General features: G+C 38.6%; 1 protein-coding gene across 1 annotated transcript; it reads right to left on the reverse strand.

Moving 5' to 3' along the window:
• Positions 1 to 2,849: 2,849 nt before the first annotated feature.
• On the reverse strand, positions 2,850 to 14,406 carry LOC119659457 (fatty acid synthase). The gene is made up of 12 exons (XM_038067541.1): positions 14,063 to 14,406; positions 12,547 to 12,810; positions 12,360 to 12,409; positions 11,513 to 12,300; positions 10,212 to 11,445; positions 9,460 to 9,883; positions 8,141 to 9,400; positions 7,464 to 8,070; positions 7,127 to 7,401; positions 6,707 to 7,062; positions 5,562 to 6,648; positions 2,850 to 3,642 (listed from the first exon to the last, which is right to left on the reverse strand). Exons 1-12 carry the CDS (start codon positions 14,231 to 14,233, stop codon positions 2,995 to 2,997), a joined length of 7,164 nt encoding a protein of 2,387 aa, XP_037923469.1. The 5' UTR covers positions 14,234 to 14,406; the 3' UTR covers positions 2,850 to 2,994.
• Between the last annotated feature and the right edge of the window lie 531 nt (positions 14,407 to 14,937).

The raw sequence follows: 14,937 nt of genomic DNA on the forward strand, positions 1-14,937 counted from the left end.
GAATTTACAAGGTTTTTTTTCTTTTATTTATTACATCAAAAATAAAATTATTCGAAGAATTTACAAGGTTTTTTTACTACATACATATTGTCGGTTACGTGCCACGCATTGATAATCGAAGTTTAAATTTTTCAATCGGGTGATATTGCTTTTTACCTGCATACGTATGACGGATCATCTTGCTCCAAATGTTTTTCATCTGATTGAAGTCCGGGCTTTACGCAGGTTAATCGAGCATCTCAATACGATGAGCGTTAAGCCAACTGCGCGTCCTCGGGCTTACATAGGGCAACGTGCTGTCCTGCTAAAATGTATCTCAATACATCGAAAAAAAAAACAATCAATCGATGCGCAATTACACGTTGATATTCGATCCATTGTTAACGATGGGAACTGCAACTCGACCTTGCCCATCTGCTCACAGCAAGGCCACAAAATTTACCGAACTACCGCTGAAATTGCGTCGCATGAAATACTGGGGATTTTTTCACAAATCCCCTGAGTAATGATTGAAACCGTGTATCCGGATAGCTGAGTGGTTAGAGCGCAAGGCTGTCGTATGGAAGGTCACGGTTCAAATCTCGCTGGTGGCTGTGGAATTTGTGTCGTGATTTAACGTCGGATATCAGTAGACTCAGCTATGAATGAGTGCCTGAGTCAAATCAGGGTAATAATCTCGGGCGAGCACAATGCTGACCACATTGCCTCCTACAGGGTACTATAATCCTGTAGTGTACAGTTATGGTCTTGAATGAAGTGTTCTAACACACTTCAAGGCCCTGATCCAATATGGATTGTTGCGCCAACGATTATGATTATTATTATATAATGATTTAAACCGTCTGGACCACAGTACATCTAATAAGTAATACCCACACTAAGCGCACTGCCCACACTGCCCATTGAGTGTGGGTACTGTCTGTTAGATATACTGTGTTCTGGACCATGCAGTGAGAACTTCTTTTGGCCACTGAATAATACCGGAAGCAATTCAAGGTAAAATATATACATAATAGGGACTATACACTGTTACACAAATTGCTCAACGGATTTCCTCCTCTCAACTTTAAAAATTATTTGAGGATGGGCTTAAATACTTTCGGAGATCTTTTGCAAATGGTATCTTCGCATATATATAAACATAACACACAACACTAGCAGCAATTAAAGTAAAAGTTGAATTTTCAACCCCATCCTCGGAGGGGGTGTGGAATTAATGAAGGGGGAGAGCACCCGCGCGAAGGCGGAAGGGCCCCTCTGTAGTCCCCCTTGCACATTGGGACAATAATTACCCTACAAGCTTATTTATGATTCGAAAATAGCTTGTTTTCGGGGTGTCGTATCTTTAACAGAACTAGAAAGACGGAACCTTTTTTCCTTCTATATATCATCTTTACAATCATACTCTCCGGGAGTATGGTTGGCAATCGCGACTTTACCATGATGATATCAAAATACTCCCCATTAGACGGGGATAATTTCAGAAGAAGGGCCTCCTTTACCACTGCGGGAATAGGGCCTAAAATTAAACCCTATCGTTCAAAGGGATGATGACCGCCGTAATCCTTTAACTGGGTTAGAAAAAGAGAACCTTTCTCTCACTTTTAGATATCCTCCCCATTCTGCCTTTCTCACAAGATAGGCTTGAAAATTCAAATTGGCAGTGATGATGTGACTTTGAGAAGCCATAACATTTTAAAGAGGATGGGCGCGACGAGTTTTTACAGGGTTTGAAGAGGGGGCACCACCATAAACTTTCCACCCCCTTAAAGTTAGAGTAGATCAAAGCTGTCCCTTTCGTACCAAATTATTATTATTATTCAACATATATTTACTATGAGATACATATAAGTAGAACGACCCTTTATATTTTTACATAAAAAATCAACAAAACCGTTCATACCTGAAGCGCCGAGTTTCCGGTTTTCGCCTTATTTATGGATTGCCTTTTGATGGGTGCGACTAGGGCCTACTGGAATGTCCCACGATGGAGAGACTTGTACGTGTCGAATTGGAAGCCAAACCACAGGTTTGGCGTATTGCAGTGGGCGTGAATTTGTTTTCTGTTCCGCGTTTTTTTCTTGTATTGTAAGCGTCGATCTCCCATCTGGTTTAAGCCTGCCACTGACACCTTTTTCGTAATCGCATAATGCAACAGCACGGGGCATATTAATTAAAATCCGTACACTAACGAAAAAGTACGAAAACCTCGACAGATTTAAGCAAATTAGTTACGAAAATCACATTAAATCGCAGATGGAGCTAAAAACATTAACATCCTTAAAATGACAATTTTAGGCAAAAGCTTGATATTGTATATATAAAGCAATAAAGCTAAAGCTTTGAAAATGCTTCTCATTCGATGTTCTGGTGAACAACAATTTTATTGAATTTGGTCCATTGATTTCTGAGAAATAATTGAAAATATGTTTGGAGGTAATAGCATTTACTGCAGTGTAGATTTTCTAAATGCTATTGAAAACCTTAAGTTTATAATCACATGCAACAGTTCCATGCAGATGGAAAGTAAAACAGTGTTTAGAGTTCTTGAAGTCCAATTGAGGTCAAGGAGCTCCTATACCTGAAAGAAATTAATATTCGCAATGGTAGATATTTGGTAATCTCGATATTTCGTAACAAATCGTCAGTCCTTTGTGCAAACGAATTATCGGGATTCTACTGTACTTGTTCCAGACTAGACGAATTGAATAGCAAGCATAAGGAAAGGTGCGTTAAGGTTTCTGTGAATGAAGGTGTATAATTTAGTGAAATGGGTGATGCTTAGTTATTGAAAGGAGCCATTCGAGTCTCACCAGCATCTGTTGCGATAAGGAATTAATACGGCCAACTCTTTTCTAAAATATTTTATTGATTTAAGCAATATTTAACTAAAAATGCGAAAATTATCCATATTCAAAGCAAATGTCATACGGGTTATTCCTTCCATGAATATAATAATTAGTATAGTGGTTCGAAACATTCTCATTGATCAATTTATAATAAATCTTCAAAACATTTATCAGATTCAAGATTCGGATCGAAGCTGTTGATTATTTGTGGTAACTTAGGATTGTCCAGCATGGAAGTGTGATCACCTTCAATAAACTTAACTGTAACTTTTCCAGTAGTGTATTTACACAGCTCATAATCCTCATCGATATCGGGAACTGACACATCCGTGGGTCGGACCAATGTAATTGATGATTGGATGCGTTTAACGTCATTCAACGAAAGATCATTGACCATTTTGATACGATCAAACATTGCTCGCATTATACACTCAGCGTAGTCTCTGCTATAAACAGTTTGTTTTTCTGCATATTCTAAGTACTTCTCAATGCGACTGTTCCAATCCGGGAGTGCCAAAAATTTGGCTGTAGTATCTTCGTCAAACTCTCCAGGAAATATTTGCATGAGCGTTGTAGTAAGAAGCATAGACTGAATCTCATCGTCCGAGGAAGATTCTTTAAAGGTCCGCAGGGAAAGTTTTTTCAAAAATAGTGGTGAACCATCGATAATTGTTACATATCCTTGAAAACCTAATTGTTCCAGCATGTATGCTAGTTCCAGTGTAATAAACGTACCGAAGGAGTAGCCTACCAGGTAGAAGGGCTGATTTCTCTTAAATACTTGTGAGGCTTTCTGTAAGATTAAAATGAGATAAAATTTAAGTATATATAGATAATGATATGATAATGGAAGGGAAGCACAGTCTTATTGAACCAAAAACAAGTCGGGAAACCGGAAGCTTGACGCTTCAGGTATAAAAGGTTTTGTGTTTCCCTATGTGAGGAGCATAACGTAGTTCTCCATTGGCTTATCGCATTGACCCGAGATATTTAAATCGCTCAGTTCTGGGCAGGTTACCACCATTGCAGGAACTCAGCGATTTAAATATCTGGAGGGGCAGATTACTGCCATTGAAAGAACTGAGCGATTTAAATATCTCGAGTCAATGCTAAAAGCCAATAAAGAACTGCGTAATGAAATGTTTCAAGCATTAACGCCACCTGGATGAAGTGACATTCCGCAACTAGTGTTCTTTGTGATCGACGTATCAGCGCACGTCCCAAATCTAAAATTTACTGCAATGTCGTCCGTCTGTCACTCTCTATAGTTTGAGTGTTGACTATAAAGGACAATGAACGGCGTCTTGCGGTAATGGGGACGGAAATGTTGCATTGCACTGGTGGCGTGACACGTTTTGATCACGTCTGAAATGAGAATATCCGCGAGCGATATGGGTTTGCACCGATCGTGGGAAAACTGCAAGAGAGGCGTTTTCGATGGTGTGGTCACGTAATTCACGCTAACGAGAATTCAACAACCAGTATTGGTCAGAACATCGAAGTCAATGGTAAGCAACCAAAAAACCGGTCAAAACAATGGTCGCATGATACACTGGATGGGGATTTGAAGGTCTCGCGATTACATCCTGATCAGGCATTTGATAAAATAAAATGACGAAACCGATCACGACGAGCCGACACCGCTTGTGAACTGAAGGCTGAAGAAAAAGAAGAAGATGTGAGGAGCGATGAGCCTGACAGTTCCGTGTCACATAGTTAAAAATTCTATTGGCATCTATTTTTTAGAAAGTAATTTAAATAAATCATTTGATGGAAAGCCCTGTATTGAAATAGTCAACCTCATACGCTTCACACTCTGAGTTTAATATTGTATGCCAACAATTTAACCAACATCAAATATAAAAAAGGGCTAGGGAGAATTAGATTCTTCTTGAATGGAATTTTAATATTTCACTCGAATTTCAATTATTCTCGTTAATTATGACGTCAGCATCTTATTTGTATGGCTTAGGATGCTGTTAATTAGCATGAAATTGCTAAGTTTGAACTACTATAACTTTGGCGTTAATTGCCAGATTTCTGCGAAATTTTGCAAGTATACACAGAATATTGTCCTCTATGCTGGTACAAAATTCCTAGGATGAATTTAAGGGGGGTTTTTCAGTAAATTTCTAAAAAGTAGTAATGTACTATTAGTAAGTTTATTTGAGCAGATACCGGGATGGGACATATTTTGAGGCCTAGATTTCATCTAGGCGCACCACCCTGATTTTTTCCGGATTTTTAGGTTGGGTAGTTTCCGAAAATGAGTCCTGCCTCACTTCAAGTGCGTACATTTTGACTCATTACTCACGCACTTTGTAATTTATGCGAAAACTAAAGTCAGTTTCGGAAAGTACAAATCGAGACCTTTCATTTGATACCCTACACAACTATATCCGGTGAAAAAAATTTTTGAATCCCCCCTTTGCATGTATGGGGAGCACTCCTTTAAACTCCACCTAAATTTATGCCACTCGCTGTATGCGTGGGATTTCATAGTTCCCATCTGTCCACCAAATTTCGTTCGGATCGGTTTAGCCGTTTTGGAGAAAAATGCGTGTGACAGACAGACAGACATTGAATCGATTTTAATAAGGTTTTGTTTTACACAAAACCTTAAAAAAGAGACTGTCGGAATATATTATGCTCCACAAAAGAGCGACCAGAAAACATATTCATTTACTTATATACATACGAACTTATTCTTACCTCAAACACAGAAGCGGCGATTTCCTGTATGGATGATAAATGTACGGTGCCCATGAGTTGCAAGATATACGAAGGAGAATAAAGTCCTAGACCGACATTGTACCACGCTTGTCCAGCTACACCTTCTAGGCCAGGAATGATAAGCGACGAATTCAAATCCACCAGGTTACTATTCTTCGTAATCAGAGGGAGTATGGTATGGTGACTATTCAATTCATCCCCGAGATTTCGAAGTAGCATAGCCATTCCAACCGGTTTATCATCACGTGCAAGTCGTAACTTCACCTGCTCTCCTTCATCCTTCAATTTAGCATCTGAAATTTCTTGTAATCTCTGGAATGTCATTGTTCGCAAATCTTGAGGTGTCAGGAACAATTCAAATTCTCTTTCCAAAGTTTGTTTAATTTCGACAGCCATTAAGGAATCCATACCAGTTTCGGAAAGCGATGTGCCCATTGAAACTGACTTCAAGTCACGTATAGACATAATACTTAGAACAGTTTCCATTATGTTTCCACTCTTTATGCGCCGCTTCTCAGCAACAACCATACTAGATACAATCGCATCATTCGTGGATAATAGATTGTCCAATTCTTGTAGGCAGGACGAGATTCTTTGTTGCAAAGTGCCGCCTATTTCCATATCAATTTTATCTTCAGCCATGTCGGCTACGAGACCAACTTCTCCAACAGCTCCCCATTGTATAGCTTTCGCTGGCAAACCTTTGAGGGCGCGCTGTTCGATAATCCTCTCCATTATGGAATTCGCCATACCATAATTCGTTTGACCGGCGTTACCTCGACCACAAGACACGCTGGAAAATACTACGAAATATTTCAAACGAGGACACAGTTTTCGTGATATTTCATCCAAATATTTTGTGGCTACAGCTTTTGGTGCTAAACATTCTTGGAACTTTTCTGCTGTTTGATTAAGGAAGATCGCATCACGTAAAGCAACGGCTAGATTGAAAATGCCGCCGATGGCCCCCATTTTCATTGATTCTTTTATTAATGACAGGCACCCCTCATAGGTGGTTATATCATCAGTTCTGATTTCAACTCTAGCTCCATATGATTTCCATACTCTAAAGAAAAAAGAAACTATGATCCAATCTAATTTAACTAAAGAGTGAACCGACTCACTTCACCCTGTACGACTGATATGGTTTCGAAAAACCCTTACTGGAACTGAGTACCAACTTTCGAGCTCCTCTCAAAATCATCCAATCAGCCAGTTCCAAACCAAATCCTCCAAGGCCTCCAGGAATTATATAAACCAGATTGCGATCGAAATAAGTTTGCGGAAGTGGTGATATTGGTACTATTGTATTATGCTCCTTATCGTTCTCAGCATGAACTTGAATTAGAACTTTACCGATATGCTTTCCAGCTGCCATATGACGGAAAGCTTGTTCAACTTGATCGGCTTTGAACACTGTTACAGGCAATGGTTTTATAATACCTTCACGGATGCCCTTATAGATCAACTCCATAACATCCTAAAATGAAAAATTTAATTTGCTTTTAAGCTAGATTTGCCTAGAGCTTTGAGAGGCGTCGTACTTTAATGACATTCATTCCTGCGAAGAATAAGCGATCAGCAAATATCGCATGGAAGGATATTTCCTTTTCAAAGACTGCTAAACCGAGCTTGCTGTCGTTCATAATATCAAACTTTCCAATTTCGAAAAAGTGCCCCTTATTTCCTAAACAGCGTACAGAAGCTAGCAGTTTATCTTCCGCCAATGAGTTGAGAACGAAATCCACTCCTTTTCCTTTTGTTTGCCTCAGAACCATATATTCGAATGAAGTATCACGAGAATTGCCGATGTTCGATTCTATGAAGGTAGAATACCCCAATCTAAATTTGAAATTTTCAGAGAAAATTGCAAAAAATTACCTTTTAATTTCGGAAACTTCTGAAGCAAGAACTGCTTTTTCTCTTTTGTACTAACGGTTGTGAAAACTTCAAGTCCATGAGCCAAAGCCACAGTGATAGCTGCTTGTCCGACTCCTCCTGTTCCAGCGTGGATAAGAATTGACTTACCCTTACGGATATCGCTCACAAGGAAGAAAGCCATATAAACCGTAACATAAACGCAAGGAATTGTAGCCGCTTGTTCCAATGTCCAATCATCTGGTACGTTCCATAAGATCTGAGTTTCATCGATATGTGTAGCCAGACCTCTATTGCTCTTCAATCCCATATATCGTTTTCCATCTTTTCCTACACCCGCGAACTCGAATCCAAGCAGAGATTGGTTTTCCAAACGTGAGCTCTGGTGTGATTCTAATGTGATTCGACCAGTTGCGAGCATGATATCTCGGAAGTTGAGGGAGGCATACACTACTTTGATTTGGCAATCTTCGACTGACTTTCGTCCTTCGAACCAAGTAAGTGATGATAGATCACCACGTTGAAGCTGGTCAACGTATAATTGTCGTTTATTCTTTTTGGGTTCTACGAATGGCTTCAGTAGTAAATGTCGATATGTTCCCCATTGACCCTATAATATTAGAAAAGAGTTGTTCAGTCAAGTGTCCTAAAAAGTATTCATAGCAAGATTGTGTACGTACATTCTTAAAAACATTGATTCCCAGTCCGAACTTCAATTTATCAGCATAGAAGGGATGTTCTAGGTCAAACTCTGGTGCTTGAGGATCGTCAATAAACACGCAGGTAATTTGATGTCCACTTGGTTCCTTCCGTAAGCAATTCGTCAAGCCAATTAGGCCATTCAGGTTCTCATTCTGGGCTACTAAAATCACTGGGTTAATAGCAAGTGCATTTTTAATTTTTTCGATCCAGGTGTAGGTCATATCGCTTTGAACAACATGGATAACAGTGATATTTGTTACTTTTTTTGGATGTCGTCTCATAAGGACCACCGATCCCTTTTCGGTTGGTAAAAATGCAATAATATTGAATCCTATAGGCGCTTTGACTTGTGCATAGTTGAGAGGAAGAGTTTCGATTGATACTAAGTATCCACCATCGCCAATTGACTTTTGGGCCTTCTGGACCCATTCTGGTCGACCCAAGAGGTTTGTGGATATGACAAATGTACAGTTTGTTTGAGTCGACAATTTTCCATCTTCAACGTGAATATCAGGCAGTTCTAATTCTTGAGAAGTTAAAAGCATGAAATCGCCAGTAACCACCGGCAAGTCTTCTAATGCCTCTTGGAAGTACGGAATAGTTGGTGGAACCTTATCTTGATCCACCTCGACAATTTTCATTTTTGGTACGGGATTATTTTCCAAAGCAGTTTGTACGCAAATCCTTGCAGCGTCAGTTATTTCGGTTGTGGGAGCTGGCAAATGCGGGATGAATTTGTAGGTTTCCAAAACTGGAATACCTGGTGGTTTTCTCCGAGAAACTGGACTGGCTTGAAGCCCCAAAATTTCAATCCCACCAGCAACTAATCGCTGTGTAGTATGATCCATCTGGACATCGAAGTATTTGTTCTCCGGGTCCATTTGCGCTGCTAAATTAATGTGGTGCAGCCCAAGAATGCGAAGCTGCCGGATACGGGTTGGAAGTATTAATGAACGCGAATCAGATCCAAGGATATGTATTTGCAGGAGACAATCCATGAAAGCAACCCAGTTGAATGACCATTTGATTTTCCCAGTGGCCCCATCACTGCGAGCTTGCATAACACTCTTGAATGCTCCGGCATAATGATATCCTCGCAGTCTGAGTTCTTTATAGATATCTTGCGTTTCAAGCATAATGCAGTCGTTAGATGGACATGGTGGCAATGGTTCCGGAGGTTGCGGATTCATAATTTCATTTATTCTTCCGGTCACTACTATCGCTCCAGCTTCAGTGATCTAGAAATCATAGAAATGGTAATTGCAAGTTCTAACAATAAAATGAATTGAAATCTTACATCGAATAGACCCGTTCCGTGATGTATTGACACTGTCAAGGTTACATTTGAACCCTTGTTTAAATGTGTAGCTCGGACGAAACGTACGTCATTGAATTCAACGGGCATATTCATGTACATAGGTCCAGCGTGCATCAATGAGAAAGCCTCCCACACCATATAAAGGTAGAATGTTGCTGGAAGTAGGACTTTTCCATCGATGATATGTCCAGCCAGGAATTCGGTGTCTTCAGCATTCAAGCCAATTTGGAATACCCTTTCGCCTGTCTTTTCAGATCTGATGTTTTCAAATTTGGATACAAACCAATTTTCACCGTGATCCCAACGAATTAGAGAAGAAATGGTTTTTGTACCGCGTGAGACGGGAAATTCCACTTTCGGATACAATCGTTCGACGGGTAAAGTGAATCCATTTAAATGAATTCTAAAATATTGAATAAATTACTTATTAATTATCTACTAATAATAGTATTTTTTTTTAAATTAACTGTTTGCTACAAAACTTAACGAAAAAACTGAATTGAAATTTAAAGAAAGTGAAGAAACTACTTGAGGATTCTTCTGAAATCTGCTTTGTGTGACATTATATTGTCCCAAACAAACCCAATTTCTTATAGAAAGTTAATACCGAAAGAAATCTCAGATATCAACGAGTAATCGAAGGATTTACGGTTCACGCTAATCTTAGTTTAGTTATAACAAAAAATGTCGCTCAGTATCGAGATACAAACAAACTCAATAAAAATACTTACTTTCCTAAAGCAGACAAGAAGAAGTTAGCATTATTTTTGTTTCCACGTTGGGTGAGACCAATATTAACAGCATTTGGCATCGATTTCTTTAAAATAGCCTGCAACAATCCATGTGGAGCAATCTCAACCGTCAGTGCATTTGGAGGTAGAAGCATTGCTGCTTCTTCAAAGAGTACACTATTCAACAAATTATTTGTGTGATATTCGGCCGAAGAATATTCACTGCGAGGTTGATCCCATTGATGTTTTGGAACGCTTGAACTTATCCATTTTTGTGAACGTTTTTTTGGATTCGGAATAATTTCTTGGAGATATTTAAGAAGCAGCGGTCCCATATGGGCAATATAGCGAGAGTGATATGCAATATTTGAGCATGGTACTTCCTTAGCGAAAATATTTTTACTTTTCAGTTCTGCTACGAACTTTTCCACATCTTCTGCTGGGCCAGATATTGTTGACGAGTCAGCGCTGTTATGACATGCGACCTCAATTGAAGGGGGTAATAGTTTGATGATGTTTTTGTAACCGAGACCCACAGCAGCCATTGAACCCTTAATTTTATCAACTTCTAGGCTGACTTTTCCACGAGAGTATGCAGATAGAATCATTTGTTCAGCAGTGAATCCTCCATCAGCGTATGCACAGCCTAGTTCACCAACGGAATGACCAATAAGATAATCAGGTTCAAAATCGAGTGCTCTTAGAATATCAACGATCGCGATTTGAATAGCCGCGATGCCCACAAATGAATTTAGGATATTATCAAACATTTTCGGATCTGAAGATGTAATGATATTAATTAAATTTAATCCTTTAGGTGCCAGTGCATTATGGCATCGATTGATGGATTCACGGAACATTGGTATATTCATGAGCGAAGATCCCATCTCTGTCCATTGGGATCCCATACCACTGAAAACCCAAACAATTGGTCTTTGAACTCCAGTGTAATGTTGCACTTCTTTCGATATACAAGTAGCATTTCCTCCTTTCACGTGAGAATATAAACCATATCCCCTGAATACGAATCCTGGAATCCCTTCTTTTTGTATATTATACGTTAGAGCAAGATACTCAGTATCCAATGGATTGGACTCTATAGAATCTAGCATTACATTCACGCCTTCTTCAGTGCGACTGCTCCAATACACAAGACGCGGTAAGTCATCCTCAGGTGCTCCCTGATTTTGTTTTTCCTTTTCACAGCCTTTGAGAAGAGCGTGAGCATTGGCACCTACATCGGAAAGAAACAAAAAAAAAATGTTCTACACCGCGTCCAGTGGAAAATTCAATTTACTTACCTCCAAATCCAAATGAATTAACCCCAATATAGGGAGTGGTGAGTTTTTCGATGTCACTTACAACTTTCAATCTTCCTTCTAGCAATGATGGAATTTCTTTACGAACACTTTTGAAATTGATGTTCGGGGCAATTTCGCCTTTTTCTAAGGCCAATATGGCCTTAACCATGGAACATATACCTGAAGCTGCTTCCGAGTGTCCAATATTAGATTTAACAGATCCAACAAGTAGGGGTTTGCTTCTAGATTTGCATAAGACCGTATCAATAGCGCGACATTCTTCTGGATCGCCAACTAAAGTTCCTGTACTATGAGCTTCCAAATATCCCAGTTTATCTGGGCTGATCCCTATTTCGTTATAAAATTCGCGAAGTAGTTTCTCTTGTACTATTCCTGAAGGATATGTTATGCCTTCTGTTTTAAACCCATCGCAATTGGTTTTTGAGTAGACCAGAGAGCCATAGATACGCTTTGCATCACGTTTTCTTTGCAAAAACAAGCAGTTCACCGACTCAGAACGGGTATAACCACTGGCATCTTGATCAAATGGTCGACAATATCCATCAGCTGCTAAAACGCCCAATCGGGCGAATTGCAAAGTAACATAGGGATGAAGGGTTAAGTTAACTCCACCAATGATTGCAGCATCAATTTCACCATTACGAAAGGCAGAGAAGGCATTGTCTAAGGCATACATTGAACTACTGCAAGCGGTATCTACAACATATGAAGGCCCATTGAGCCCCAATACGTAAGAAATTCTGTTTGCTAACATAGCACGACTGCAACTGTTGGGAAGAGAAAAAAATGTGCTTCTGATTTTTGAGGAAATATAAAAGTATATTACCCGGTAATACCAAATCCTCCAGTGGAAATTTTTTCGTAGAACCATGTTTTCTGTAAAAGTTATTATATCTATACAAAAATACAGAAATAACGAAGAAAAGAAGCGAGAAAACTTCAAATGATTGAAGGCCATGAATTTTGTTTCCTGTTTCGTCAAGGTCTTTTGAGCAATATTCATTTAGACTTACTTCTGATTCCGATATGCATCCGCCCACATATACTCCAGTTCTCGTGCCTCTTAAACTTTTAGGATTGACTCCTGCGTCCAATATAGCTTCATATGCTACTTCCATCAAGATTCGACATTGAGGATCCAAAGTGTGAGCTTGCTTGAAATGTACCCCGAAGAAAGTAGCGTCAAACTTCTCCAAATCGTAGATTTTTCCACCTCTTTGAGGGATTTCCGGGTTAAAGCTTTTCCAGCGGGTCTCTTCGCCATCTACCATGTCAATCTGGGTAAAAAAGGGAGGCTGTCGATTAACCTGCGTTCTTTTTATTTTGAGATATTAAAATATGTGGATTCTATCATGTTTAAGGTCTTCTCTCTCCTATAATTGCCATTGCTTGATTGAGAAAGTTTTTACATTTACGCATTGATATTGGAAGTTCTTTGGAGCTGAAGGATTCTAATCTATTTTCGACAACCACAACAACACAAAAACGGAAACTTCAAAAGAACAGAATCATGAAAAGGCAGCAATTAAAAGCTATGTATGCTAGAAGAGATTACCGATTAGCTACACAGTAATACAAATAATTCTGTAGGTTTATTGTTGCTTATTGTCTTTGAATGAGTCCATTGATGATAATAAGGTTTGTTAAAATATGGTGGGAAGTAGAAACTTGAAATATAGTAAATTTATATAGTTTAAAATATCTGAATGGCTTAGTGGTTAGAGCTCAGACTCAGCTGTAAATGAGTACTTGAATGAAATCAGGGTAATAATCCTTAGTGAACGTACTGCTGGCTAATTTACTTCCTAGCGTACCGGGCTTTGTGGCTATCGGTTATAAAATAAAACGAAAAATTGTATTGCCTTTGTCGAAAAGTAGCCAATGTAAATATATAATGAAGGTTATTTATGCATCGAGATGAGTGAAGGATTTGCCTCCCAATTAGCTTCACTTTGCGAGCTATTATATTGTTGATATATATTATGTATCAACATTGCCGTTAACTTCACAAACGTCCCTTAACTGTGTAAAATGCATTTCCAAGAACACTTCATTAGTAGTAGAAAAATATATAGAGATCGGTGCTTAACTAGTGTGGTTTAATTTTTTCCTTAATACTACATAAACGTAGATTCATGACCCTCTCTTTTCATCAATGGGTATTACTAATTGAATTATGGAATAAAGTTTGATCCACCCACTGTCTGAGATGCCTACAAATTACCCCATTCCGAGCATAGTGCCACTTCTTCCGCATTTTCATTAATCCATAAGATCGTTATGGCGAAGTTTTTGTTTGCATAGGGCTTCATTATACATCACTTCGGAGTTAAATGCTTATAAGAAGGCCCATCATTACCACAATCACCACACAGTATTTAATAACACATTTATTTTTCCACAAAATTACCCAACGTTTAACGAAAATTCACTTATAAATGCAGTTTTCGGTCGTTATTCGAATAGTCCAAAGTTCTTATTATACTCTAAATTTAGTATATTTAATCCTGAGATGATAGAAAATTGTACCTTGTTATAGAGATTGTATTCGTATTCACTAATGCTTCTAGAGTTAGGAAATCTTCCTGAAATTCCAGATACGACAATATCGTCTTCATCGGTTTCTGGAAAAATCCTTGAGGTTCGCTTATGGTATCCATTTTGAACAGCCGCTGAAGTAGAATTCTCATTTGGTGCCATCGTAAGAAACCACTCAGAAAATCAGTGAGTCCAAAAGACAAGTAAGGATTTACACTTAATCACAAACACTTTTAATGAACAGTCTTTAAAAAAATAACTAAAACATAAAATAACCGCTGATTGAGCAAATAACTCTCGAACACACTATGAAAATCGATCAACTTCACGAATTGCTAGATAGACCGCAATTGACTAAAATCCTGAAGAATTTCGCCTTTTATAAAAAATTGTGATTGCAACTCAATGGTTTAGCTGCCCGCTTAAATATTCCTATTAAACGCAATTTTGCATTTCATTAGAATTCTCCTAATTACTTTTTTACGTAAATAAATCCATGCATTAACTCTGAGTTTGCCTTTCAATTTGAGTAGACAACTTACTAAGCCGCACCCATACATACTCTGTTCAAAAGACATGGTGCAAAGAAGTTTCCCTCTTTTTCGTTAATTATTGGAATATAAAACGGTTTCTGGGGAATGTTATTAAAGCAACGGAATTCTAAATAGTTGCTATTGGCTTGGAGTGTATAATATTAACTTGAACTAAACCACCGTGGCAGTGAAAATTTTAAGTTATTCCACTAATGTTTCCTCAATTGCATGCGTAAAGTAAGATTGTGCTTTCTTCTAGCCTGTTCAACAATATACTTAAAGGGCCGCAAAAATTAACACTTATGTTTCTTGATGATATCAAACTCTGACCTT

The sequence above is a fragment of the Hermetia illucens genome, chromosome 6, assembly GCF_905115235.1.
Source record: "Hermetia illucens chromosome 6, iHerIll2.2.curated.20191125, whole genome shotgun sequence".
NCBI lineage: Eukaryota > Metazoa > Arthropoda > Insecta > Diptera > Stratiomyidae > Hermetia > Hermetia illucens.